Source organism: Azolla caroliniana, unplaced genomic scaffold, assembly GCF_043228905.1.
Source record: "Azolla caroliniana isolate FFs.n. ecotype wild unplaced genomic scaffold, voAzoCaro1.0.p SCAF_1, whole genome shotgun sequence".
In the NCBI taxonomy this organism is placed as follows: Eukaryota; Viridiplantae; Streptophyta; class Polypodiopsida; order Salviniales; family Salviniaceae; genus Azolla; species Azolla caroliniana.
The window spans coordinates 34,817,815-34,845,677 of NW_028230436.1; the positions used below are offsets into that span (position 1 = coordinate 34,817,815).

General features: G+C 37.0%; 3 protein-coding genes and 1 pseudogene across 4 annotated transcripts; 2 read left to right on the plus strand and 2 right to left on the minus strand.

Moving 5' to 3' along the window:
* Window positions 1–1,637: 1,637 nt before the first annotated feature.
* LOC147870072 (DNA-directed RNA polymerases IV and V subunit 2-like) lies at window positions 1,638–8,458 on the minus strand. The gene is made up of 7 exons (XM_087336650.1): window positions 8,088–8,458; window positions 7,666–7,977; window positions 4,691–5,658; window positions 3,898–4,192; window positions 2,554–3,740; window positions 1,911–2,454; window positions 1,638–1,856 (listed from the first exon to the last, which is right to left on the minus strand). Exons 1-6 carry the CDS (start codon window positions 8,451–8,453, stop codon window positions 1,974–1,976), a joined length of 3,609 nt encoding a protein of 1,202 aa, XP_087192776.1. The 5' UTR covers window positions 8,454–8,458; the 3' UTR covers window positions 1,638–1,856; window positions 1,911–1,973.
* Window positions 8,459–11,272: 2,814 nt separating this feature from the next.
* On the plus strand, window positions 11,273–15,019 carry LOC147870073 (small ribosomal subunit protein eS6). Its single transcript, XM_087336681.1, has 7 exons — window positions 11,273–11,294; window positions 12,787–12,851; window positions 13,034–13,091; window positions 13,180–13,288; window positions 13,376–13,492; window positions 13,931–14,086; window positions 14,615–15,019. The coding sequence occupies exons 1-7, from the start codon at window positions 11,289–11,291 to the stop codon at window positions 14,848–14,850; spliced, it is 747 nt and encodes a 248-aa protein (XP_087192807.1). The 5' UTR covers window positions 11,273–11,288; the 3' UTR covers window positions 14,851–15,019.
* Window positions 15,020–16,057: 1,038 nt separating this feature from the next.
* Window positions 16,058–20,372, plus strand: LOC147870074 (pentatricopeptide repeat-containing protein At5g27110-like; annotated as a pseudogene). Its single transcript, XR_015531697.1, has 2 exons — window positions 16,058–16,130; window positions 16,652–20,372. The product of XR_015531697.1 is annotated as a pentatricopeptide repeat-containing protein At5g27110-like (transcript).
* Window positions 20,373–21,233: 861 nt separating this feature from the next.
* Window positions 21,234–26,463, minus strand: LOC147870075 (65-kDa microtubule-associated protein 1-like). Its single transcript, XM_087336703.1, has 13 exons — window positions 26,321–26,463; window positions 25,705–25,805; window positions 25,134–25,337; window positions 24,239–24,484; window positions 23,898–24,116; window positions 23,628–23,783; window positions 23,223–23,382; window positions 22,991–23,142; window positions 22,794–22,881; window positions 22,641–22,714; window positions 22,480–22,554; window positions 21,803–22,238; window positions 21,234–21,714 (listed from the first exon to the last, which is right to left on the minus strand). Exons 2-13 carry the CDS (start codon window positions 25,777–25,779, stop codon window positions 21,272–21,274), a joined length of 2,328 nt encoding a protein of 775 aa, XP_087192829.1. The 5' UTR covers window positions 25,780–25,805; window positions 26,321–26,463; the 3' UTR covers window positions 21,234–21,271.
* Between the last annotated feature and the right edge of the window lie 1,400 nt (window positions 26,464–27,863).

Sequence of the window (27,863 nt, forward strand, 5' to 3'; positions counted from 1 at the left end):
CTGGTTATGATTTTGAAGAGTGTTTATTCCAAAGGGATAAGTAAATATTTGAACATGCAAGATTATCTAAGGTCTTCAAATTTATTAATTATTTGGATGGGGTTGTGAGTGTTTGGATTAGAATATCCTCTATTTGGAACCTCCAGAATGCAAAGTTTGTCTCATTGAACTTCTCAATAACCAAAGTTTTGTGCATGACATAAAAATCTGAGATCAGAATACGATATACTGCTCAATGTGAATATCTGGGTCAGAACACATTACATTCTTCAAAATATAAAGTTTGTCGTATTAGAGACGCATAGGGAGTGTTGTACAGCGAGCACGCCAAAAAGAATCTGCTGATGAAGGCCAATATTTTGGTAGGAAAAAGTTTCCAGATGAAACACGCATATTTTTAAGAGAAAAGAATAGGAGATGCCAAACAAATAGGACAACTCCTATTCTTTTCTCCCTGGTAACCCTTCTCAAATTTAATGGTGGTTGGGAATTCAAAACTGATTAAAATGCAAAAGACATCCTTTTTATCTCTCTTAAAGATAGATTGGTCATGACTCACAGCTACAATTCTTTCACATCATAACCAAGTGCATTGAGGCTCTATAAATCATGAAACAACAAGCCAAAAGCAAAAAACGAATGGATGGGTGACAAAGGTACATAGGCATAAGCAAAGAACGGAAACAAATTAGTGTTGACATTTGGAGAGTTAGGTGATATAAAGGTTGGATGACACTAGAACTAGAGACAGGGAAACATGCTAGAGACTTTTGCATTTAGATTTAGGGTAGAAAAATGAAGTCAAGAAAGATATACCTCTTTGTAAGAAGCCCATAATTGGGAATAACAATAAAAAATTCCAAACCTTGAAAAATGGCAAGATGAAAACAACATGAATGAAAACCATGAAGAATAGTATCCCAAGCAAAATATGTAATAATTTAATAGATAAAACAAGTCTTCCTGAAAACAACTACAATGGAGCATGGCAACAGAAGGGGATTGTACTTCAAGACAGCAATTGGAATAAAATAAAAACCAATGTTTAATGCTGAATAAAGACGTTGAATGCAAGCCTTGGGGGGTCGTACTTCAAGACAACTGCAATATATTTTAATTTCTGGAAATGAAATAATTCCAACTTCAAATCTCAAAAAGAAATATAATGTACATCCTCCACAATGCACATTACCTAGTGGTCTGATTTTGTATTCATGTTTGATTCTTCATTTGTCAATCTAGGATTTATTCACACTGTAATTCTATAGCTATAAACATTACAGTATATCATTTACCTAACAAATAAGCCATAGTTGACATAGCACACAATACCAGGCCAAACAAACAAGATCGAGATTAAATCAATGCAGTGCTAAATACAAGTGCAAAACAAGTACACGTAAACAAGTTTGTTACCATTATAAATCTATAACTGCAGTTCCCTTCTTTTCAAAGTTGCACTCACTCTTAACATGTGACCTCTGTCACATCTACATGAATTATAATATAAATACATATTCTGGCATAACTGCAACGTGCACATACACAGGTTTTTGTATGTATGTAATGTATATAACGTACATATGCTACATACAATTTAGGCAGGTTATGTATGTTTGCAAACATGTATCTATATAGGACATTGATGCTTCACCGGTTCAGCATTTAATATTGGCATTTCACAAGTTCAAAGTATCTTTCTACATTGTTGATACAAAAAGGTCATGAAGGCTTGATTTCCCCATACAGTTTGTAAGGACTACTTTCTGAGAAAATATTTATCATGTGGCTGCCCAGATGCTCCCATGAATGTCTAGACTACAATCCGAAAGCTCATATCAAAGATTGCCCAAAAGCTGTCATGCATGTAGAGACTAATCCAAAAGCTCATGGAGGAGACTGCCCAAAACCTCCCATGAATAAGAGCAATATCTAAAAGCTCATGACAAGAAGAAAGGTCTGCCAAACTTCTCTCAATCCAGCTCAGATTGAAATCTCATGAATATCCCCATGCTTAAAAGCTCTTGGTATAGTAACTTGCAAGCATATGGTACATCAACTTGCACAATGTACTTGCTAGTTTTGCAAAATTTACAAACCCTAATGGAAGCCTTAGAATCTCTGGATGAAATGGCATGACATCCTTGGCATATGTGAATTTGGTATGGATCAGATATACGAAACAACCTTTCTTGTACATTTATGGCAGCTCCATGTGCAAGGAGACAATCTCTCTCCATCTCTCCGATCCTTACTCCACCATGTCGTTGTCGATCATCAACAGGCTGTCTTGTCAAAGGATGAGTAGGTCCTTTACTTCTAAACTTCACTTGATCCTCAGCCATCTTAGTTAGCCTTTGGTAAAATAGACACCCAACAAATATCTTGGCTTCCATGGCTTCCCCTGTTTGCCCATTAAACATTACTTCTTCTCCCCACCTCTGGTAACCCAAGCTAAGAAAGAAAGACCAACCATAAATATTAGTCATGAGAAACTAAAACCTTTGCCTCATCAAACACAATGCACTAAAAGATAAGAACACGTGCTTTTACCCATGTAATTCATCAATCATGACATCGATGGATTGATGGCGAAATGCAGTCCCATCACGTATTTGCCCTTTAAGGGCAGAAAGTTTGCCTAGATGAGTTTCTAGAAGTTGCCCTGTTGTTTGTCGTGACGGAAATGAATGAGGATTAATGATAACATCAGGAACTATGCCTTGATGAGTGAAGGGCATTTCATGCTGTCCTGCGATGTATCCTACCACCCCTTTCTGCCCATGCATAGAGGAGAACTTGTCACCGACTACTGGTGACCTTTTCTCACTCAGGATTACTCGTGCAATTATATTTTCATCCTCACCTATAGCCACCATCACATTATCTACCCTTCCTTTCTCCCGCATTCTCAGATCTATACTCCTATCTTCACGAACCGCATTAGTCTGCTCTATGCTAACTCTCCCGAAGATGACCTCGTTCCGAGCAAGATTTGCGCCTATATAAGGCAGACCATCATCATCTAATTTGTCGTATGCATTATTTGATTTGATGCTTCGGCGGGCATCTGAGGATGCTGGTTTCATCATGGCCACCATATCCTTATCATATGTGGTGGAATAACCTTTGTAGTGCATGGATTGCAACAACCCACGTTGTATTGAAGATTCATTCATTACAATAGAGTCTTCTTGGTTGTATCCGAAAAATGGGCAGATTGCTACAACCACGTTCTGTCCATTCACAAGTTCATCTTTGTTTATGAGCCGTGACACCCTTGTGTTTACCAACGGTACCTGCGGATACAGCAAATGTTGACCTGATTTACCTACTCGTCCTCGCAAGCAAGTTGTGTAGTGTCCAATTGCTTGTTTACAAAGTTTCTGTGCTTGAAACATCACTCTTGATCCATTGTTATGGTTAGAGAATGGAATTAGGGAGGCCCCCAACCCAAACATATAACATGAATGTATTTCAGAGTGAGTGAAGTGTTCCTGTTGCTGTCTTCTCTTTTCTCTAACTTCTCGGAGGTCAGCTGCAACCACACAATTGGATTCTTCATCTGGTCCAATGAATTCAAGGATACGAGCCCCTAACAGCTCCATCATGGTCAACTTTTTACTTTTCAAAATGGATATATTTTGGAGATGTTTCAGAATAATCAAAGGTCGTAGTATACGCCCTGAATCACATCTTATTCTAATTTCCTTTGCCGCACTGTCTTCAGCAATTTCCACCTGTAACAGCAATTAAATTTTATAATATGAAAGAAAGAACGCAAAAAGAAGGTCATAATTACAAGGAGGCATATTTCCTCTCTGTTTGTTTGAGCAGGAAAAATTCTACATATTTTTGGAGCTGGCAAGAAATGGTTCTGATTTTGTTTGGTTTTACCTCAAAACTGATTTCCAGAGAACGTCGCAGAGATCGAAGGTGTTCAGCAAGTTTCTTGGGTTCATTTGTTGCAGCTATCCAGTTTCCATTAAGGGATACTTTGGACACTGATTTCAGTTCACACAGAGCTAATGTGTCTAAACTTTCTACACCGAACTTCTCAATGACACGAAAAACCTCATCTTCGTTTGTTTCCAAGGTGATATGGCTTAGGAGAGCTAGACTCTTGACAAGCCCACATTTATCACCATCAGGCGATTGTACAAGACACAACCTTCCTATATATAGCTTATTCCTGTTTCAATGAAGCAAAAACCAATCGTTAAAGCATTCACACTTTAGTGTATGATGGAAAAAGTTATTGCATTATATGAAAGATTTAACTTTGATAAGTGATGAGGGTGGTTGTGACATCATGTGATGGTTTGTATAGCTCTTTATCAAATTTAGGTTTCTTAAACAAGAGGCCGTATCTAAAAAAGAATATTCTCTAAAGTGAAAAATGTGCATTACTAAGGAGAGTATGCAATAGATCTATAATAGAAGCACTACTTACAAAAGGCGCCATATGTGAGCTATTTTTTCATGTGAATGGTGTAGTACTGTAGAAAAAAAAATGTGGTGCTAATGGAATCAATACAAATCTTCTTAAGTGGTGTGATAAGTAGTAGTATGTAAGGTTAATTAACACTGCTAGCTGCACAAGTCAATGGGAAGAAAAAACATGTATATCTTTGATGGACAGACATAAAATAAGCTAAAGATTTAGTTTAAGTGGAGATTGTTCACGCACGGAAGACGTGCATTCCGTAAGTCTGCCCTCATGTTGACATGCAATTCAGTTTGCCGAAGAATACTTATCATTTCTAGAGCATTGGTTCGTGCAAGCGTTACTGCAATGCCCCCTGACGACCCCACACCTGTTTTGTGAGGAGGAAGTGCCCAATTTCCTGTGGCAAATGCTTTTTCAAAACCATGGAGTAATATGGAAGTATTGAGATGCTTCTGCACATCAATAATTCCAGTATCCTTCAACAAGGCTTTCTGAAGCCCTAGTTTCATTTGCTTGACTGTAATACACATCTCTCTCTTGAACTCATTGAGAAAAAGATCACCAGCAACCTCTAGCCTCTTATTTTCCATACTATCTCTATCATATGTTTTGCACCTGCCGATAGAGCATGATAGCACTTCTGAGATCATGCATCCAAGAAGAATGGCTTTTTTAAGGTCATGGTTTACATCCGGGAAGAGGTATCTTTCAAGTACACCAGAAGCAGATTCTTTGCTCTGACCTGTGTGATTGTTCTTCAACTTGCTCACCACTAAGTTGAGAGCAGCATTTCTAATTCTTTTCCTTTTTTCCATTTCTGTGTCTACCTTCACCTCATCTTTCAACACATCCCAAATCTCTTCTTCTGCAGCCTTGAGTGATGGCATTATCAATTCTACACTATGTACATCTATGCACATAATATCCATCAAATCTTTATCTGATGTTACTCCAAGGGCACGAAATAATATGACTGCATTGATTTCTTGCTTGAAGTATGGAATCTGGACTGTGATGTATGGAATATGAGCCTGATTCTCCTTCTTCTTTCCCTTAATAACATTATTGAACTTGAGATTCACAGTTACATACGATAACCTTGAATATAAACCTTTAGTGAGGATTGGAAGTTTCCCTTGGAATCCTTTATTATCTTTCAAAGGCATGCAACGAAACCTGTGTGCTAGCTCTTCTTGACTTATGAGAACCTGTATTGTCACAATACAACAAATGTCATGCATAACACCTCTTGGATGAATACATAACAACGTCTCAATCACCTCATTGTAATTTAATATGTTTAATGAGCATCCAAAACTAAATGAATTTATTTTATTTCACTAAATTTCCAAATCATCACATCCAGATCTTCTTGCCACTAAAAGAAACATTATTTTTGTACCATCTGGTTCTATTTGGAGAACAGAAAATCAATTAGTCATGCAAAACTAAAATCTCAGCAGCAGCTAAAAGGTATATATGCACAAATACCGAACATAAAAACTCAGGATAATTGATGCTAAGACCATTTTTACCCACATCATGAACTCACTAAACAGATGGTGCTGGGCAGAAATTTATAGCATTTAGGATAATAAAGCTAGGAAATTCATGTGAACAAACTCTTAAGAAATGTAGACAAATGTGAACCCATATACAATAGGTGTATGAAACCTCAGAAAGAGTTTGAGCCTTGCCACTAACTATAAATAGACAATAAGGTGATTACATTTGCTAGATAAACATGATACAAGCAACATATAATATATCAACGAGTTAGATACAAATTGCATCACTTCCTTCTACCCCTTGCATCTCATTAGTTCATTGTCACTCTACTCATCCGTCATTCTTGCCTGTCCTCAAATGTTGTATTTAACTTCAGGAACTAGTATCTTGTCTCATGCAAAATCAAGAGTGAATTTGTATGGAACATATAAAGTTCTTCTTTGTATGCTTATATAACACTTAAACAAACCATAACCATACCACATTTCATAGACCATTCCGAGGCTCAATAATTGCCCAGAAATGAAACTAATAATTTCCCAGAGAATGATTGCACTTGTTCTCAAAATATACTTGATCAAAGATGAAGCTATAATAATACGCCTAATGTGTAGTCTGAAGACTCAAATGAAAGTTTTGTGTGATGACTCTGCTCTTGAACACCATATCTACCACCTACTAAACAAAACTAATAAGGGGAACCTACGAATTCATTTGAATGACATTAGACTTACGAGTCAAAAATAGAAATAATGATTGCCTGATCTTGAATATATATGTGCTAAACCCCAATCAATAATCCTCCCAATCAAGCATCTGTCTTGAGCCATTCAACGTATTCTCAAGAAAACCCGACCAGCTGATATGGATTGTAAATATCTTATCTGACCACTATAAATCATGGTTACATTGGGCTTCAGGATTGCACTAGAGTAACAGCCCACTTAAGAAGAGAAATGAATCGATAAGAAACTAACAGCTAGTACCTAAGATTTTGCAATCCATTGCTTTATATACAATTCATCTTTTCGACGTATTGGAATACATTTTTTTCACCAGGCAGAGTGATCACCGGATCTAATGGATCAAGACGACCACCTCAGTTACAACTTATTCTCTCAAGGATGTACAATAGTTGGTTCATAAGCTGCCATAAGACATCTTGTACTATGCCACTCAACCTACACATGCCTCAATGACATGTCATTCATAAGCTCTCATTTCATTATAAGACAAACAACTTACCTCGAGAATTGGCTAAATCTTCAGTGATGCAATGAACATTCTTATGCAAAATAAATTTGATGTTGTTACACAGCTTTCACCTTTAATTGTGATTGGCGTAAAAACCCCAACAATGCCTGAGACATTTTCTAAGGTGTCTTATGTTTCTACTACATATGCAGATTTCTGTTTGGCTTTCTACTACAATCATTCATGCCTCTGTATGGAGCTTCACACATTTTTTCAACCACATAACATAACATCCAAGAATGACACGAATGTTCAGCTACGTGTCATTGGCTGACATTTTGGAATTGCTTTCATGGTTACAAAAATAATTGCTCATTTTCATTTTGGGACACTAATTTATATGTGACATTTCTGTACAAGTTAGCAACAGGCTTAAAGCTTAAAGATAAGTAGATTATAGTTACTAGAGTGTTCAAGCAGAGTCTCCTAAAGGCACAACCATGGAAACACACCTTTTCAGATCCTTTGATGATGAAATAGCCTCCAAGATCAAATAAGCACTGATTTCCATGGAGTAAGCTGTCTTTTGAGAGATCACGGGTATGGCAATATGAGGAATTTACCATTACAGGAATCTTTCCAAGCAACACCCTCTCACAAAGCTCATCTGGCATGAATTCTTCTTTAGGATCATCAAGAGCCGAAAAACTCTGCTGCTTCCCATTTGGATAACTACTTTTATTTTCTTGTGAATTCCAATTCTTATCTGACATCACACACCCTTTTCCTTTTCGATTGGATGTAGCCTGATAAGAACTACAAACCTGAAAAGTACAAGAAATGACCAATCTGTTTCTCAGAAAAAAGCACATATGGATCAAGCATGAAGAAAAGAACAAACCTTATGTGAGGGAAAAGCAATCAATTAGCATACTTTGATATGTACATCAACTTCAATTTTCGCACTGTAAGTGAAGTTCCGACACATAGCTTCATTGGGTAAAAGCTTCCGAACATCTCCATTTTTATCAATAACATCCGGTTTGGAGATATACACTTTACGAAATCGGAGTTTCACATGCCTACATCTCTTCTCAGTAGGAGAAGATTTGTTTGTCATGATCTCGATTTCGGACATGTCATCCATGAGATTTTGTATACCTCGGTTCATAAAGTCATCGAAAGACCTCATCTGGTGTGAAACCAAACCTTGTTCTTCAATCAAAGTTTGTTCAATCTTTGCAATAGCCTTCTCATCGATCCATGCACGATCAATTATTTCTTTCTCTATATCCATCATTCAACCTGTAAGATTATTGGTACCATTAAACAAGGTGGGCTGTTCTTTCCAACAAAAAAATGTCAGGATTGAATAAAAAAACCCACATAATCATTGACATGGGTGAACCATTAAGCCAAGACCATCCATCTACAGGCAAAAGAAATCCATAAAACTAATCCCGATCCTAAGAAATAAGTAGGGTCAATGATTTTTATACAGAGAATATACACAATATTCTCCTCCTCTATGGAATCTTTATTTGTTTAAACAATAGCCTAACCATTCTAAATCAGTATCCCCTTGAATGCATTCATTACAAATTCCGCTTCACACAAAAAAATAAAACAACAATATTTGTTGTCTGAGAAAATTTTTACTTTTAGTCCTCATCATTCTTCTACAAAAAATTATAGACCTCAGTAATACTTCTTTTGAGGAAATTTGTACATCTAATCCTTCTAAGAAAATGTGTAGATCGGGGATAAAATACTTCTAAATCAACATTTCTTGATCAATCCGTTCTAAGACTAGCTTTACCCTTCAAAGCTTTTTATTGCCAATCCCTCTTCCCACGAGGAAAGAAAAAAGAAAAAAAGTGAACATTTTGCCTTCTAACATTTCGACCTAATCATTCTTCTAATAAAATCTATAGCCTTTCTGTTCTTTCGTATTACCAACTCCTCTTAACAAAAAAAAACAGCATTTAGTCTTCTAATATCGAGATTCCATTTCCATGCAAGAAAACATGAGCATGGGCATCAAAATGTGTATGCGTAGGTGGGTGGTTGTGCATGTATATGCGAATGGGGTGGGGATGTGGATGTGGTGGGCATGGGTATGTTTCTGTGTCTGTGTGCATGTATGTGTATACGTAGGTTTTAGGCTGATTACTTATAAAAGAGAGCCAACCACATAAACGCATAACGTTTTGCATGTCAGTAATTATTGCGGCAATATATATCCAAATCAATGGTACTTTACTGTATATCTCGATATGCATGTGCATACATTTAGAATCAAATTGAAAGCGTTTTTTTTTTTTTTTAAACCATACAAAACCATATAATTAACTCATGGCGGCGAGCTCATCAAAGGAAAAGGGTGGGGAGGCGGAGGAGCTAAATATTACCTGGAGAGTTGTAACTTCAATTGTGTTTAATTTACTGGCGGTGCAATATTGCGACCAAATTCTGATCAGCACACATAAAACATGAGAAGAAGAATAAAATGACGAAGACTTAATGAGAATGGAGGAAAACAGAGAGAAGAAACGAAGAAGAAACAGACGGGGGGGGGGGGGGCGGGGAAGAGACAGAGACAAAGACAGAGACAGAGAATGTGTGTGTGTGTGTGTAGTTGAGCTCTCGTTTTAGACCACGTTCACATGCTGCTAGTAGTAGTATAGTGCTTTATTATTAGTAATAGGTTACAATTCTTCCTCTTCCTTCCTCTTCTTCTTCTTCTTTCTGTCTGTCTTTCTGCTAGTAGTTACTAGTAATAGTAGTGGTAGTAGTAAGTTAATAGGCTACACTTCTTCTTCTTCTTCTTCTTCTTTCTTTCTGCCTGTCTTTCTACTAGTAGTAGTTAGTAGGCTACAATTCTTCTTCTTCTTCTTCTTCTTCTTGGTGTCTTTCTTTCTTCTTTGTGAGTGTGTGCATTGTCATACACGCTTTCGGGAGGCTGCTTGCGCGGACACCCATCCATGTAGCCCGTATCGAGGAATATCTCATAGGTTCATTTCCGATTGCCCTGCCCTACCACGTCCCGTGTGCTCGTGTTTCGAAGCATGGCCGGACTGCTGGAGATCTTGACACCGTACCTGGATTTTGTCGTAGTTGTGTGAGCGCGCTTGGATCATTGACACCCACAACATCTTTATTTCACTTCGAGATATTCGTGCACCTATATGTAACTTCATGCATGTGCTTTTTCTTCACCCTGCACCCGCTCCTCCTGTGCCTCTTGGACAAATTGGCTCCCCCAAACATTGGAACGTGCCGAACATTATATGTGTCAATGCAAATAAATAACATAAATTGTAGCTATGTTACAATTTTTTTATTGTCGTGACATTTGTTTGCTTTGTTGATATGTTTGCAACGTTCTCTAGTTGTCAAACCTTCCCTTAAAGAGTGTTAATTTTGCTACCAAAATATTTTTGTTTTTCTCTTGATTGATAGTCATGTCGCGCAACACTGTCCTAATATCTAATTGTCATCACTAGAGCGAAGTTCATTTTCCTAGCCGTTTGATTCATGTAATCTACGAGTTGTTATCTTTTCTCTCTTAATTGCAGTAGTTTTAACGCCTTTTCTATGGTATTTTGCAATATACGAATGCCTTCCAAAGTAGCTAATGTGCCAAACGTATCAAACAAATCGATGACACCACATGCATGATTTACCGACATTGATATCATCAAAAGAAGATCGAGAATGTCTTGCATGTTCCCATGACTATTAAGAATGGAGTGTCAGTCAAATGTTGATATGAAATAGAGTCTCTTGTGTTTGGTTAATAATGGTGGTGACCTTCACTCGTCGTCGAGTGTGATGCCATGAGAAGAGACAATTTAAGTAAGTAGTCATGAGAAGAGATGGGGAGGGAGGGACATATTTGTAAAATGCGGAGAATGAAGAGACTAGTTTTGTAGTCTCTGGGCTTTCATGAAAAAGGCTTCCTTGTATGTATGTATAAAGATATTAGGGTTTCCTACAGGCGAGCTTCTTTGCCTCTCAACATAGCAGGCAGTGTCAGTCATTCGATCAGACCGAAGCTACTGACGACGACGACGTCGAAGAAGAAGAAGAAGAAGTCGAGCTTCTCCTTCTCTCGCTCAGCACTCGATTCATCATGAAGGTCACTCTCTCCTCTCCGTCTCTCTCCCTCACTCTCACTGCTGTTTTTCTTGTCTCTATTGGTTTTAGTGGCGGAAATCACCCCCCCTCCCTCTTCCATGCTTCTTTTTTCTCGCCTTTTTAAAAAAAAATTTTACTCGCGAAATGTCGATTTTTCGAACAGATGTCTGCGTTCTGCTCGTTTTTAGTTATTATTATTATTATTTTTAGCTATTTGGGGTTTTTAGACACCCCCAGGACAAAAGAATTCATTTATTTTTCACAATTTCCTTTTTTCATTATAAGAATTCTCTGATTCAAATTCGAGCTTACAGAAGATAAGTACTATACATGATTTTCTATTTATTTTGTTTTCTTTACAGATGTGTAGTTTACAGAGTTTTTCTGGTGTAACCTATTAGAGTTTCTATTCTGAGAGAAACATTAATAACATTAAGGTCTTTTCTCTGATTGGTGATGCATCTCTATGAAAACGTTTATGCGGTGCAACAAGTTTTCCTTTGTTTCCTATGATCTGAATCATGCTTAACCTTTCGTCATAAGATTATATTCTAATGCAATGTGCGAAATTTCTCCTGAAAAGAAACAGTCAGTATTTTAATGGTTGCTTGAGATGTATTTCGGTATCTTTTTATGTTTTTAATGATCTGTACTTTTTCTAAATGGAGTATTTTTACTTATCATTCTGAGGGAAAAGCTCCAGTCTCCTTTTTACTTGGATTTGCTCTTTTTCAGAATTTCCGATACAAAAGGAGAAATACAAGAACGTATACTACTCCCTTCAATTGTTGTTTCTGATGGATTTCTGTATTTGTTTAGCAAATAATCCTTCACTATGGCGTTTCATTATATTGTTCTATTCTTTTCTCTTTATATATTCCATCTCTTCTTCTGAGACCATACAATTTCTCTTTCCTGTCTTTCTAGGTTTTGTTTAGTTTGTGCAATGTCGTGCTTCTTCTGAGCAGATGTTTCATGATTTGCTTTATTTTTGGATATGAGAGGTGGTTCTCATGATACAAAATTAGCTCCTTTCGGAGGGAAATGAGCTCACAACATTCGATTGACTATTCCCTTCAAATCTCAAATGAGCTAATTTCATCTAAGAATCAGTTTTACTTTATTAACAATAAAATTCAAGAGTATATTCATAGAGAAAGATCTCCTGTCATCTAAGAACAATCTCAAAATATGAATGGGATAATGTTCTTCATCGATAGATTAGTATAAGGTATAATTAAGTCTTCATAGCAAAAGAATATCCATCACCATGAATGTTAGGTTCAGATTTTTATCACAGAAGATGCTCCATGGACTTTTTTTCATCTGTGAGGAGCAACCTAGGTGCCTAAGTGAGCTTTATCTTTTAACCATATATACTTGAATGAACATTTGTTTTTGAACCTACTGCAAATTGGATTTCATCTTTGTTTGGTGTACACTTCTTCTCTAAGATATCATTTTTTCTAAAGCTTTAAGTGTTGATTTACCAGCTCAACATAGCTAATCCGACTACTGGATGTCAAAAGAAAGTAGAGATTGAGGATGATCAAAAACTGTAAGTTTTTGTGGTCAATCTTATGGTTTGTAAGCGATTTGCAATAATTTTTAATGGTTTATCAGTTAATCTTCTTGCAATGAATTTAATGGGGTGAGTTTTTTCTGTTCAATATAATGGTTTATTAGTTCTTTTTTGTGATCAATCTAATTGCTATCCAATCAACATGTCATGCATATTAGGAGGGCATTTTATGATAAGCGTCTTTCTCAAGAAGTGCTTGGAGATGCCCTCGGTGAGGTAAGGATTTTTATCTTCACTGCAGCTCAGGATAAGCATAGTTTTGTCTTTTGCATTAGATTTATTCATTGAAAGTTAACTTCGGTAGGAATTCAAAGGCTATGTGTTCAAGATTATGGGTGGTTGCGACAAGCAAGGATTCCCAATGAAGCAGGGAGTACTTATTCCTGGTCGTGCATCGCTTTTGATGCACAGAGGTAAGTATTTCTGTTGTTATATCTTTTCATTTATTTCTTTTGGTGGTTGTCGGGTTTAATATCTTTTGTATAATGTGCATTGTGAAGGCACCTCTTGCTTCCGAGGATTTGGAAGGCGTAATGGTGAGAGGAGACGCAAATCAGTGAGAGGTTGCATTGTCAGCCCTGATCTTTCTGTGTTGAATCTAGTCATTGTGAAACAAGGTAAGAGATTGTCACTAAGCAACCGTATGTTTGCTGTATACGATCTTTTTCTTGTATAACTCATTATTTATTTTGTACCCACTACAACACCAATTACAAATTGTAAACTTCTTTGTATATAGTAAACGGAAATAGTAACTAATCTCTAAAATAAATCAGATAGGAGTATGTACTTTATTTTCCTTCTATAAAGTTGTGAAGTCCTACCGTTTCATATATGCAAACTTCCGACATTAGAATAACAAAAATGATTAGAGATATTTTCCTTTTGGTCCAATTACTGTAATACATATATTTCTTATTCGATGATATCCTACAAAACTTTTCTTGTGAATTTGTTGTATTCTTGTAATTTCCAATTATTTACTGCACTACATAAGGCTAAGCTGACCTGATGATATATAAAGTTTTGGAATTCTATCTGTACCCATTTTGCAGGAGAGCAGGATCTACCTGGCTTAACTGACACTGAAAAACCAAGAATGAGAGGCCCCAAGAGAGCCAGTAAGATCAGGAAGCTTTTCAACTTATCAAAGGAGGACGATGTAAGGAAGTATGTCAATACATACCGACGCACATTCACTTCTTCCACTGGTATGTCACATAACACATTTTTCTCTATTGGAGTAAGGATCCTAAATGATTGTTGCCTATGGATTTCCGAACATAGCATAATATACGCTGGTCTGCTAACTGGCATATTTGCTTTCAAATCCAGGATCCTAAACTTAGTTTTGTTGAAATGGTGACCACATTTTTTTAGGATCTGAAGAATTGATCCTTGTATAGCATAATTTGGGGATTCTCTCAATATGAGTTTTACATGTTTGATACACATCTAGGAGCCTACAAACATTGCTGGTTGTGTAGGATAATAGCCAAATCTTGGATTCTCTATCAAATAATTTGCTTTCAAGGATAGGGTCTTAAAGTGCAGGCTTGTACATGTACATATTTTGTTAACGTGAAGCTAGGATTGTTGTATATACGATAATAGTAGTAACCAAACTTGATTTTTTTGGTTAATGTGGTTTAACATATTTTGCCTTGTTGAAAAGCTGGGGTTTTGAATGCTGACGGTTCCACTAGATGATAATATTTTGCTTAATTGTTACTGTTTAGGGAAAAAGCGTAGCAAGGCACCTAAGATTCAGAGGTTGGTCACTCCCATCACTCTTCAAAGGAAACGCCGTAGAGTTGCTGAGAAGAAGAAACGTGCTGTGAAGGCAAAACATGAGGCTGCTGAATACCAGAAGCTTCTTGCGTCACGGTTGAAAGAGCAACGTGAACACAGGAGTGAGAGTTTGGCTAAAAAACGTGCTTCCAAACTTTCTGTTGCATCTAAAGGCTCTGCTTGATCCAGCATCTTTATTTAGCTTCTGATTCGGTTTTGATTGTTGCTCACATTTTTTAAAACTTTGAGATGAATTTGATTCCATTCGATGTTTGATTGGGTTATCAGATAAGCCAAGCACAATATTTTCCCAATTTGAGAGATTTTTAATCTAATTAAAGTCATTTTTCACCGTTTCTTGGTATTACATTTTGGTTCTATCCAATGACGAAGAGATCTCAGGATGTCTTTATAAGTTATTTTTGGTGGTGTTAAGTACAAATATATATGTATATTCTCGGTATTATCATAGTTCAGAAGTATGATTCAAATGACAATGTCACAATCAACATGCAGTTCTTGCAAGACTCTAAAGCGTTCCATGTTATGTAAATGTCATTGCTTGAAACGTGGAATTATCAGTAACAGAACAGAAACAATATGTACATGATAAGGCTGAAACTACTGGATGTAGGCATATTTTTAATTAATTTTAGTAGAACAAAAAGTATTACCATACTTATTTTTTATTTTTATAAAAATTAGCTTGCAAGAAATTGTTCCCAATGATAATGACTTGATAATTTGGTAGAGCTAAAGTAAAGTGTCCTTTGTAAATGGCGAAGATCTTAATTTCATAATTAGATGTTATGAGCAGGCTACAGCTGACAGTATTAGTCTAGTCAATATGACTTTTTTTATCTATAAAAGGTCTAACATACTAGATCTTGCATCAAAGTCATTTGGATGAACGAGCCGACCGACTTATATTCAAGGAAGCGAAACTGCTTTTGATCTCAATGTTGGTTACACCGAGGATTCAAAAGATAATTCAAATGTGCTGTGATTGAAACAACTATAATTATAAAGTATTGTTAGTTCTGAGGTCCTTGGCACTTGCCATTTTCTTCCAATGTTCACAACCTGTTTGATCAATGTGTTTTAACAGAAGGGCGAAAACAAGTGGGGCTTATAACTTATAAGAGTTTTTTTCCTTAGAGGAATACCTCAGTTTTCCATCCTAAATGATCTTGGTCAGCCTCCTATAAAGAAAGGTAGGAAGAATCGACCATATAATGAAATGAAATAGCACACGTAATTGAGATACCATTGCTCGATTAGCTCAGTAGATGATGAAAGCTCAAGGGAGAAGGAAGAACGCAAGGGCTCTTCGGAAAAACGAAACGGTCAGAGGCATTAAGCGGGGAAAATTAAGAACAACTTAAGAGCAGAGCAAAGCATTCTAAATAAGAGTAGAATCTTCTGAGGAGCTTTTCCAAATCGTTATTAAGTCTCTTATCACAGGTAAATAGGACATTAGCCTTTTGAAAATTTTGAGAAATACCCTGCAGGACTAAAATTAAAATCATTACAAGTTTTGAAAACAAAGTTTCATACTTGCGTTGAAAATATTCTTAAAATTGGACAGACATGCCAGTGAAAGCATGAACAATTGAATTGCGTACATGCATTCAAAATTATACATAAATGAATTGCAGACACGCCATTGAAAACATTTATCAAGAAGAAGGAATGTTTTTCCCATGCAATAGTATATGCACATTTTTCTTTCTTTCTTTGCAAGTATGGATAGGAAAAACAAAACAAACACACTTGGAAATCATCTTATTACCATGCTGGTTGCATGCAGTAGCATTTTTATGTGTAAATGATATTACATAAATGCACTCCTTTGGAAGTTCTCACCTGGACAAACAATTGGAAATCATCTTATGGCCATGATCATTGAATATGGAAACATGTTTTGACATTGGGACAAAAAGCTTATTTGTCGAATTACACATAATGGACATGCTTGGTAGCAGGATTTATATCAAATGAAGACATTGGCAACCATCTTAGTCCATTGAATGTAAATGCATACATTCATTGACACACTTGATAGAGAGTAGGGTATGGCCTAGTTGTCATCGTTTGCCCATTCTAGACCTTCGACCTAAATTCCTCATTAAAAGGAAACATGCTAGCTCAAGCTTCTGTGAGAAGCTTATTCATTTAGATGCACATTCATGGGCATTTTACTTGATAGGATGTATTTAGCAAATCAAGACTTTCGAGGAGAATCTTATGGCCATGCTCATGGAATGCAGAAGCACTTATTGAGCACTTATCCATCTAATTCTGGGAAAACATCTTACGAACATGTTCATGAACTGTGGAAGCATGCTTGATACTTGTATGATAGCAGAACATGTTCACTCAAATATTTGGACTCTTGATTAATGCCCTCTGTCGCATATGAATAATGAATCCAGTTCCAAAATTTATAGATGCCTTGAAAACATGTATCAAGAACAAGGACCCATCCTCTGCTAAGGATATACATGCTCTTCTGTTCAAGTATGGATTAGAAAACAATGAAGACATTGGAAACCACCTTGTGCCCATGCTGATTGAATGTGGAAGCATATTTGATGCCCGAGAAGTCTTTGACAGGATATTTCGTCGAAATGTACACTCTTGGACTTATTTGATTGCAGGGTACATCCGACATGGGGAACCTAGTCATGCTCTTGATTTATACTCAAAAATGTGTGCTGATTATGTACAACCCAACAATCATACCTTCACGGCTCTTTTAAAAGGGTGTTCTTCTTTGAAAGACATGCAACATGGTGAAGCAATACATCTTGAGGTTGTGAAGAAGGGGTTTGAACAAGATCTTTTCGTTAGCGGAGCTTTGGTTGATATTTATGTGAAACGAGGTTGGTTTCCTGAAGCTTGTGTAGTATTTGAGAAGCTTATGGTTAGGGATATTGTATTGTGGAATGCAATGATAATGGGATATGCTGAATATGGAGAGGATCATTGTGCTCTTGAATGTTTCAAAGCCATGCATCTTCATGGTACTTCCCCGAATGCAGCTACATTTTCTTGCATCTTGAAAACGTTTGGCAGTTTAGGAGACATTGAGAAAGCTCAAAAGCTTTATGAGGAGGTAGTGATGAAGGGGCTGGAAAAAGACCTTTTTATCGTCAGTAGTTTGATCGAGATGTACATTAGATGTGGCAATCTTTTTGATGCACATAGTGTCCTTGAAAGATTTTCTTGCCGGAATGTTGTTTTATGGAATCAATTAATCACTGGATATGGAGAATATAGGATTTATAACGAAGTGGTAAAATGTGTTGAACTGATGCAGCAGGAAGGTATAAGGCAAGATACTGTCACTATGGTTTGGCTCTTGAAAACAAGTATAAATATGCAGATCATACAAATGGGTCTGGAAACACACATACAGATAATAAAACAAGGAGTAGAAGCTGATGTTTATCTTGGAAGCACAATAGTTGATATGTATGTGAAATTCGGGTTGATTTCAGAAGCTAAGGAAGTTTTCCTGATGTTACCATTTAGAAATGTCGTGGCTTGGAATGTACTTATTACTGGGTATGCAGAACATGGGCCTTTTGAAGAGGCGTTCCTCTGCTTACAACAAATGGAGGATGAAAGTGTGTCACCAACGTCACTTACATTCGTAGGTATCTTGAAAGCTTGTGTAAATTTTCGATCTAAAGATAAGGGACATATCATACACATGAAGATACTATGCAAGGGCCTAGAAGGAGATCATTCTGTGTGCAACGCGTTAATTGATATGTATGGTGACTATGGCATGCTTTTAGAGGCTAGAGAGGTCTTTGATAACATGTTAAAACACTGTGTCGTGTCTTGGAATACACTGATTTCAGGTTACATTGAGCATAGACATAGCGATGAAGCATTACAATGTTTTGAACAAATGAAAAGTGAGGGCATCTCACAAGATGTGGTCACCTTTTCACATACCCTAAAGGCATGCAATGACAAGGAAGCAGTTTTCAAAGGGCAAGAGATGCACATTGATATTATTAAAAAAGGGTTTGAGGATGACCAAGTTGTAGGCAGCATACTGGTAGATATGTACATGAAGTGTTGTCACTCAAATGCGGAGTCTCAGGATGTGTTTGACAAAATGCTGTGTCAAACTGTGCTTTCATGGAATTCGCTTATTGCGGGATACAGTGGTCATGGTTTCGAGGTGAAAGCATTGGAAGGGCTTCAGCATATGCAATCACAAGGTCTTTCTCCGACTACTGTCACTTACACATATGTTATAGATGGATGCTGCAGCATGAAATATGTGTACAATGGAATGGAAATACACATGGAAATCGTTAGGAAGGGATATGAAAGAGATCCTTTGGTAAATAATGCTTTAATTGGCATGTATGTGAAATGTGGCATGCTCAACGAAGCTCAAAATTGCGTTGGCACTGATGAAGATGTTCTATCATGGAGTACTTTAATCGCAGCCCATGCGGATCTTGGGTGCTGGGAAGAAGTATTAGGTATTTCAAAGAGGATGCAAGCAAAGGGTTCATATCGAGATGCTATTACTCATGCTAGTATACTGAAAGCATGTGGTGCTATGAAGTTTCTGGAGAAGGGGCAACATGTGCATATGACTGTTGTACATCAGGGATTAGATCGAGACCCAACAGTTTGTGGTGCTTTGGTTGGCTTTTACATGAAATGTGGCTCTCTTGAAGAAGCCAAGCTGGTATTTGAGAGCCTCCATCCTCGGAATATTGTATGTTATAATTGTCTACTTGCTGGTTATACTGAACATGGATTTGGGCTGGAGGCTCTGAGCTGCTTTGAGAGGATGCAAGACCAGGGAATTTCACCCAACTCTGTAACATATCTTTTTGTGTTGAAGGCATGTGGAAGCAAGCTGGGAGCTGTAGAGAAAGCATGGGAAAATCATAAGGCTACTGTACTCCGAGGATTTGAACTAGACTGTCACGTTGGTAGCACATTGGTTGATATGTACATGAAATATGGCTTCTTCAAAGAGGCACATCATGTCTTTAACAACCTTCCAATGCGAAATAATGTGGCATGGAATGCCATGATAAAGGGCTATGGCCTACATCACGAGGGTAAAGTGGCCATACAACTATTCGAGGCGATGTGTGCTCAGGGTATGAAGCCAGATGCTATAACATTCACGTGCCTTTTGACCACCTGCAGTCGTGTAAGCATGATCTCCATGGGTCAGGAGATGTTTAAGATAATGAAAGATGAATATGGCATTGCTCCGACAGAGGACCATGTCTTTTGCATAGTAGATCTTCTTGCTAGATCAGGTGCGCTGCAAGAGGCTGGGAAGTACCTTGATAGCACGCATTGTTTTCCCTCTGAAGATTTGTGGACAACATTACTCAGTGCGTGCGGTACTTATGCTGGGGTCCAAATGCTTTGACAATCTTGTATAACTCAATTAAAATCTACTGTCAATGTAAATAATGAAATGAATGCGTGAATGAGCATGAGCAATGATAGATGAAGTGTTATGGTTGATTTTCACAAGATAGGTCAATGCTGAGATGGGGGGTACTGCAGAGGTACTCAGAAAAGACTAACTGGGAAGCCATCACACTTTGACAGAAGGCAGTAACATAAGAACAAAAGTGGTTGATTATTCTACATATATGGAATTCAACCATTCGGATCTTGTAAGTCCAACCAAAGATTCCTATTTATATACAACCAAGTAACCAAAAAGTTTATATATACCACCATTCATATCTTGTGAGCATCAAGCTAATTACTATGACCCTTGTCCTATCATTATTAACACAACCCATTATTTCAGGTGATGACCAGTTTAAAATTGAGCACTGCTAGAAAACAAAATAGAATGATGAATGGTCATCCCAAATTTGGAGATGCTTGGAATTTGCGTTTACACAATTTAAATCCGTTTATTGTAAAATGCCACCATTAAACTTGTTGAGTGGTCATCTCAAATTTGGAGATGCTTGGACTCTGCTTTTACACAATTTAAATCCGTTTATTGTGTAATCGATGCACCACTAATCTTGACACGCATCTTAAATCTCACATCTTGTGTAATGAGTGGTCATCTCATATTTGGAAATCTCTCGAATCTGCTTTACACATCTTAAATCTGATAGGAGTGTATTGTCACCCTTAATCTTGACAATTGGTCATCACCAAATTGGAAACACCTTGGAGTATTGATGATATTCGTTCAGCTCAAGAAGAACCAGACAGCTATATATATTTGAACTACGTTCTTCAAAAATAAATACAAATAAATATTGATAATCCCGTTTCAAAAATACCTTTTGATTTTTCAACTCATTAAGAATAACTTTTTCAGAAGTTGTAAACTGAAATGATCAATTTTCGAATCCCACTAGGAGTAACAACTATATATATACACATATATATGCTCGGCCAACTCATATTGGCTGCCAAATAAACTCATATCCTCTTTTTACTAAAATGAAGGAAGCATCAAAATAGAAACATTTTGCTCATAAAAAGAGCCACTTTTCTAAAAACTTGCACTGCATGGCATCACTCACATTTGACTGGAAACCAATCGCTAATAAAGGTTTCATTACTTTTATCTATCTGCATACTGGACTCACATATGACTGATGCTGGTGGAACATGAAAGCCAATCGCTTCTCTTCAAAAGAATATTCTTGGGGTCTATGCACTACTTGTGGATTTGTTGGAAACGTTAAACATGGTTCCACATTTGGCACAGATAATAAAAATGGCTCCACATTTAATTGCTGTGTATGAGCTCCCTGAGGACTTGCTGCTAAATTTGGTGGGGTAGCGTTTTCTCCATCAAGGACAGCTATTGTCTTCGTCAATGATCCATTCAACAAAGAAGCACTTGATAATGGGCTTTTTATATTGTTTGTAGCTTTTACTACAGCAGAAGTAGCTTGACTCTCCTCTGTATTTGTATTTGTATTCACTCTGTGTTGTGGTGCAGTAACCGGTGAAAATGGCACTCGAGTCGGAGAATCTGTGACTTGTCCAGGTTGAAATTTATTGCCTGCATTTATTACATGCACACGCACAAAGGACATGAGTTTAAACAAAGAAGTATCAAGACAGAAACTTACATGTAACTTTTTACTTACCATGAGGCGATAAATTATCATCATCGTGTAGAAGTACTCTGCTCACTGAGCTTGGTGTTTGAGTAACTCTCCTGTTCGAAGTTAGTGCTTCTTCTCTGCCCTGATGTGGAATGTTATCTTCATCAGGTAAAAGCACTCTATTGACTTGGGCTGGTGTTTGAGTTACTCTTCTGGGCGTTAGCCCATCTCGTGCATGGATCATATCACCATGTGTAATAACAGGTCTAGGAGTTGCTCCATTCATCCTTCCAATAGCAGGAGGTTCATGCAACATGGCTCCACCAATCGACATTCTACGGCTTGCTGGTGTGCTATTTCCGTTCATTCTAGAGGGAGTAGCTCCTTTTCTCAAAGGTGTTTTACCATTTGGGCTTTGCCTTGTTCCAAAAAGAGTCTCTTGCTCATTCACTAACTGCTCATGGAGTCTTTTTTGATCCTGTTGTGTAACGACAATAATTAGTTTTCTACAAATAAGACCTGCTTCACCTCAATCTAATAAAAAAATAAACCAGCTTTTGTACTAACTAAAACCTTGGAAATCTATAAATCAGCAAAGATTGCTCAGATAGTTTGAGTTTGCCATTGAAAATATTTTCAGTCCCTTGTGATGATTTTTTAGTCCAAAAAACAAAATCTATCCTAGTCCATAAGAAAAACCAAAAACACATTTCTCATACCCGTTGTCTGCGGCGTTCCTCCTCCTTCCCTATCCTCAATATATTGTACTCTTCAATGGTTGAGAGGAGTCTTACCTGATAAACAAAAGGTATATACAAATAAAAATACATCATAGATTACCACTTTCGACTGTTCTCTCAACTGTCAGTAAGTAGCATACCCCATCATATAAAAATGGCTTTCCCCTCTCTTCCTCCCATGCTTTAGTCTTCATAATAAGGGCTTCTACCATTGCTGTTTGTGAGGAAGACATGGCTCATCATTTAGAATATGATTTATGTTTCAAAGTGAATACACACATAGATCAGCTTACCTGGGATTTTGTTGACAGCTGCGCGGGCACGCTCAGCTCTCTTTAAATTCAAATGTGCACCTCTTGTTGCACTATACCGATTTTCGTCCTATCCATCATGAATTACAATCCGTTGATTACTTAACAACATTCTTACCTTGAGAAACTCTTGAAATGTTGGGTTTCATTACCCCCACCCTATATCTTTTTCTACTAACCTTATTATAGTCCTCCAGCCAACTCTCTTCTTCACAAGCTCCCATCCATTTTTCAACCTTTTCCATTATTTCTCTTCTGCTAAAAGCTTCTTCCTTGATGCAACCTATTTTCTCTTCAATGGTTGCAAGGAGTTCTTCTGGATCTACCAAGCCTAACAAACATAATCAACATGTTACTATCCAAAGTAGAGAGAAGTATCACAGTGGACTAGCCAAAATAAGTCATCCTCACCAGATTCCATAGATTCAATGGAATTGTCTAATGCAATATAACTATCTGGAATAATATGAGCCTTTCTACATAGCTCTTCCATGTCATTTCGCTTCTTGAGAACAAGTTCCTTCATCTTGCTGGCTTTCAAATTCTCCAAACGTTCAACCTCCAACGCAGCCTACACTTAAATACAACACGCTAAGCAACCAATGAATTGAGCTCATATTATTCAGGAGTAGTCTTTGCCTTTCTGAATACTTAAAAAATGCTAACGAGTTGGGGGGAGAGCTCTGAGAGAGACAGCAAAATTTGTTCATCCAGAGTGGTTCTCTCTTTTCCAAACAATAGAAATATGTTGTCGCCACTATATCAGCTTGATTTGAGCATATTTCTTATCAAACGTGTATTAAAGAATGGGATTACCTGCTCAATAACAGCCTCAGAAAGCACACCTGCCGCAACAATTTCGTCCTCTTCAGCTGCAATGTTACACGTTACATGACGGAACTCATGTTGTTCTTCTAGAGGTGTATCCATTAAGTTCCAAAGCTCAAGTAATGAGGCTGCTATGTCTTGGATCTGTTAAGTATTGGTTTAAAGGAAGGTCAACACAAATACAACGATAATAAGGTTCTCAAGAAACCCCATTAATTAGGCAACTTGCTTGCAGTTACTCAATAATTAAAATATAACCTGTTGCATTTTTCTCCTCTTCTCCTCTCTAAGTGTTTCTATGGTACTTTCTAGCCTTTTGATGGTTTCATTACTGATGCTTTTGTCCTGGCGATTATTAGTAGATTCATCGAATGTTGAATTCACTGCCCTTACAGTTGAGAAAAAATCGCAACCCAGAACCATACAGAGGTCATGGATAGAATCCAGATTTTTTTCAACCTTCAAGAGTCGATCTTCCTGTCATATATAGAATACATATAGCATTTCAATACATAAGAAAATCATGTCTTTTTGTCCTTTAATTTTTTTGAAACTTACATAAACATAACTTAATGCTCATATCTAAATATTCGCCAAACCTTTTCTTTGTGTAGAATCTGAAGTTGTGTTTGTAGCTCCTCAAGTTTTCTTTGTGTAAGATCCTTTTCATGAATTGGAATTTCCATCAGGGGAGCTGATGGGCATATTTCACGCTGGATGCTTTGAATCTGGGATCTGATTTCTTGTAGCACCCTCAACCGCTCATCCTTCTTTTTTGACATCTCATCCAAGATGGGTTTCAATTGTGCAAGTTGTTCTTTAAGAGGACAACCTCTGTTCTCTAGCTGTAAAACCATCAAACTTGGTGAGGAATACACAAAACTGAAGAGAAGCAAGAAGATGTCAATTTTGAAGTTTCAGAATGACATGATTCACTTACTGAATCCAGAATAACTCAATTCATTAAATAAGTGCTGTGAAACAAATTTAATAAGTACTGAAGAGAATCATTTACCCATTTTTCACAAATCCATAATTGCATTTGACATTTTAAAAGCTTTTGTTGTTTAGAGCCCCTCAAATTGTTGAGGATTTCAAAAACCTCAATACAAGTTAGGAACTGATGATTACCACAATCATTAACATATTTGAAGCAAGTTGTTTGATACCTCAATTTTGGTGCACAAAAATCTCCCAAGTAGCAAGATGTCTAAGATTTCAGAACAATATGAAGCATCTCATAAAATTCAATGGAAGCACTTGGTATATGATATCAAAATACCATAAACATATTCCAAAATAATTACTCGTTTAATATTAACTTAAATTGTTTCATATTACCAAACATACTAGTTTAAGACTGACGAGAATCAAGGGATTAGTACAAACTACTAACGTAACATGATTTATTTACTGAACACTGATAAAAAAACCTTGAACACTATCATATGAAAAAATACACAAAAGTTACAAAATTTGTTGACAGTTTGATACCTGGGATACTGGAGGGAGATCTCCAAGGGCCGAAGCAAAAGACACAATCTGAGAATGGATATCAGCAAGCAATTGATGTAAGGTTGTTCGCAACCGATTAGCTTCATCAACCTTGCGATGATATACTTGCAAACATTCTTGCTCTATGTCTAAGAGCATCTGGTCCCTATCTTCATTACTCTCTCCTACTTCATCCCAAATTAACTACACGCGAGACATTATATTATGTAAGAGTTAACAAGAAACAGTATAATGTAAGACTTAGAAATACATTCTATTATGTAAGATTTAACAAAACAAAAATCACAAGCTGATGACAGTCTTGCTCCATCTCTGAGATGGTACCAGATCTCTCTCTTCACAAACCGTACTACAAAGAAAACCATATATTATATAATCTTTAAACATAGACGAGTTTAGAAGATTTAAGCATTCTTTAAATGGATTTAAAAAAAAGCCTCGCCAAAAGTTAAAGAGGTTTTTTAACTGATAGGATTGACATGAAATTGCATATATAACTAAGGAGAATTGATCACATTTCAGGGTTTAATGCAACGAGAGAGAAGCAAACCTGTAATTCATTTAGCAACATCCCACAAGTATTCTCAATGTTCGAGAGTTGTTGCCTTCCGCGAGGCGTAGCCATTCTGAGGTGTGCGTGTAATAATTTCTCTGCAATAGAAAATTTATGTCAAATCTAAACAATCAGCTATTATCGTTCGCTGGAAAATAAAACCTTCATGTATTTTCCTTGACCGAAGAAACACATTTGACTTTTTTGGTTTGACAAAAACAAATTCCTGGATTTTTCGGTGTCAAAAATGAGTTCTTGTATTGAATGAAAACTCTCAAAATCAAAGTGTAGAGGTTCCTACTTTAGGAAGAATATGCATTTCTGGAGTTGCTTTATTTCCGCAAATTTTAAGGCGAATATGAACAAAAAGTCGTCATTGTTAGGATTCAGATTTTCTTGGAGAAAAAATATTAGTGTTTGGAGAGGAGGATGAAATTCGAGGTTTCTTGAAAACAGGTTTCTTGATTGTTCTTTGAAGCTTTCTTAAAGAATGAATGTTACTTTTCTTTTCCAGAAGAACAAGGGAAATGAAAGGATGCAAAATAAGGGATTATGGCAGGAGAAGTTCCTGCCATATGAGAGAGAGAGAGAGAGAGAGAGAGAGAGAGCATACCTTGCAAGAAGAATAAAAGAAGCTTCGGATCTGAGAGAGGAAGAGCGATGTGAAAATGATCTGCACGGAGAGAGAGAGAGAGAGAGAGAGAGAGAGGGAATGGAGAAGGAGAAACAGAAATAGAAAAAAGATCGACTGAGTAAGAAGAAGAAGAAGAAGAAGAAGAAGAAGAGAGGGAGGGAGATAGAGAGGTAAAGTAGCCGTTTTTTGAGTTGTGGGGTAAGAGTAGCAGCAGCATGTAGCCGTTTTGCTTTCTGCTTTCTGCTTTTTGCTTTTCCGCCCTGCTGTTTCTTTCTTAGCTTATGTAGTTCTTTTTCTTTTTTGTTGTCTTGGACTCTTGCCTCTTGGGTTGTATGAGAACTTGGGAGGTTCTTTTGTCCTTCTCGTCCGGTGGAGAGAGGCATATATGCTCGAACCACCTTCTTGTAATTATCCTTTTACTTGTGGCCAAACTGCTAAAGCTCGTGTGGCCCTCCATATGTATGTATGTATGTCCTATGTCTTACACTTCTCGATCCCATCAAGAGTCCATATTGCTTGGTTTGTAGGCCAGAAGAGATGTCCCACTGCTTGTTTATGGTTTTTGCATCCTTGCTACGTTTCCTTTTGGACTTCGCACACAACAACTCGTTGCAGGTCTCGGCGCTGCTGTGAAAAGAAAAAGGGCGCATCAGACCCCCATTGTTAGCGATTGTATTGTTGTTACACTCGGATGGGATCTGGGTTGTTCCCCCTCTCATTCATCACGCCCTTTTGGTTCTATCATTTTACACTCTTTTGTCATGTCACTTCTTTATTTCTCAATGTTTTCACTTGTTTCCTATGACCTCTTATGTGACGATTCAATGAAAGACTTACAATTGCTCAAAATGCCACAACAAAATCTCTGTCAATCATCATCTGAAACTCTACAAATGAGTGTGTTTCAAGATTAAAATGTTGTGTTTATGCCCTTTCCATATTTTGCAAGTTTATTGATAGAATTATTCCCTCAGGTTTTAAGAGACTTAACTCATTTCTGGTTGGAATTTTAATAGTTTTTAAGTATTTTGATTTTTTTTTCCCAAAAGAAACTCTACTTCGCATTAGTTAGCAAACAAAATACATCATTGACCAACAAATTTCAACAACCCTCACATTGGCCTTCTCACCAAAGTAGTCATAGTCCCCACCTCATTTTCAACAAAAATATCCCAACTCCTAATTATAGTTGGTTTGGATTCTTTGCTTTTATAATCAAAACTTATATGAGGAAAAACTTGGTGGTAATAGTTTTTAAGTATTATTAAAACTAATTAAACTTCGAAAAAACTTATAGTCATCCCATTATGGTTGGTTTCAATTCTTTGCTTTTATAATTGAAACTTAAATGAGGAAAAACTTAGGGGTATTTTCATAGATCATATGATCTTCTAAGGGTTCTAATCTAGACTTGTTTGAGCAACTCAGAGATGACAACCTTGGCACGAGTGGCAATCTAACATTTTCATATGGTGCAAGCAAAAATATATACGAGATCTACATTATTATTCTTTAGACCCAG

Excerpts from the sequence above, each read along its gene's own strand:
- LOC147870073 (XM_087336681.1), top strand. Across the intron at positions 13,092-13,179 it reads TTGGAGATGCCCTCGGTGAG|GAATTCAAAGGCTATGTGTT; the intron begins GTAAGGATTTTT and ends TAACTTCGGTAG. Across the intron at positions 14,087-14,614 it reads CACATTCACTTCTTCCACTG|GGAAAAAGCGTAGCAAGGCA; the intron begins GTATGTCACATA and ends GTTACTGTTTAG.
- LOC147870072 (XM_087336650.1), bottom strand. The coding sequence starts at position 8,453 with ATGATGGATATAGAGAAAGAAATAATTGATCGTGCATGGATCGATGAG. Across the intron at positions 5,659-7,665 it reads TCATCAAAGGATCTGAAAAG|GTTCTCATAAGTCAAGAAGA; the intron begins GTGTGTTTCCAT and ends GTGACAATACAG. Across the intron at positions 2,455-2,553 it reads ATGATTGATGAATTACATGG|CTTGGGTTACCAGAGGTGGG; the intron begins GTAAAAGCACGT and ends TTTCTTTCTTAG.
- LOC147870075 (XM_087336703.1), bottom strand. The coding sequence starts at position 25,779 with ATGGCTACGCCTCGCGGAAGGCAACAACTCTCGAACATTGAGAATACT. Across the intron at positions 23,383-23,627 it reads CTGAGGCTGTTATTGAGCAG|GCTGCGTTGGAGGTTGAACG; the intron begins GTAATCCCATTC and ends ATTTAAGTGTAG. Across the intron at positions 22,882-22,990 it reads GGCTGGAGGACTATAATAAG|GACGAAAATCGGTATAGTGC; the intron begins GTTAGTAGAAAA and ends CATGATGGATAG.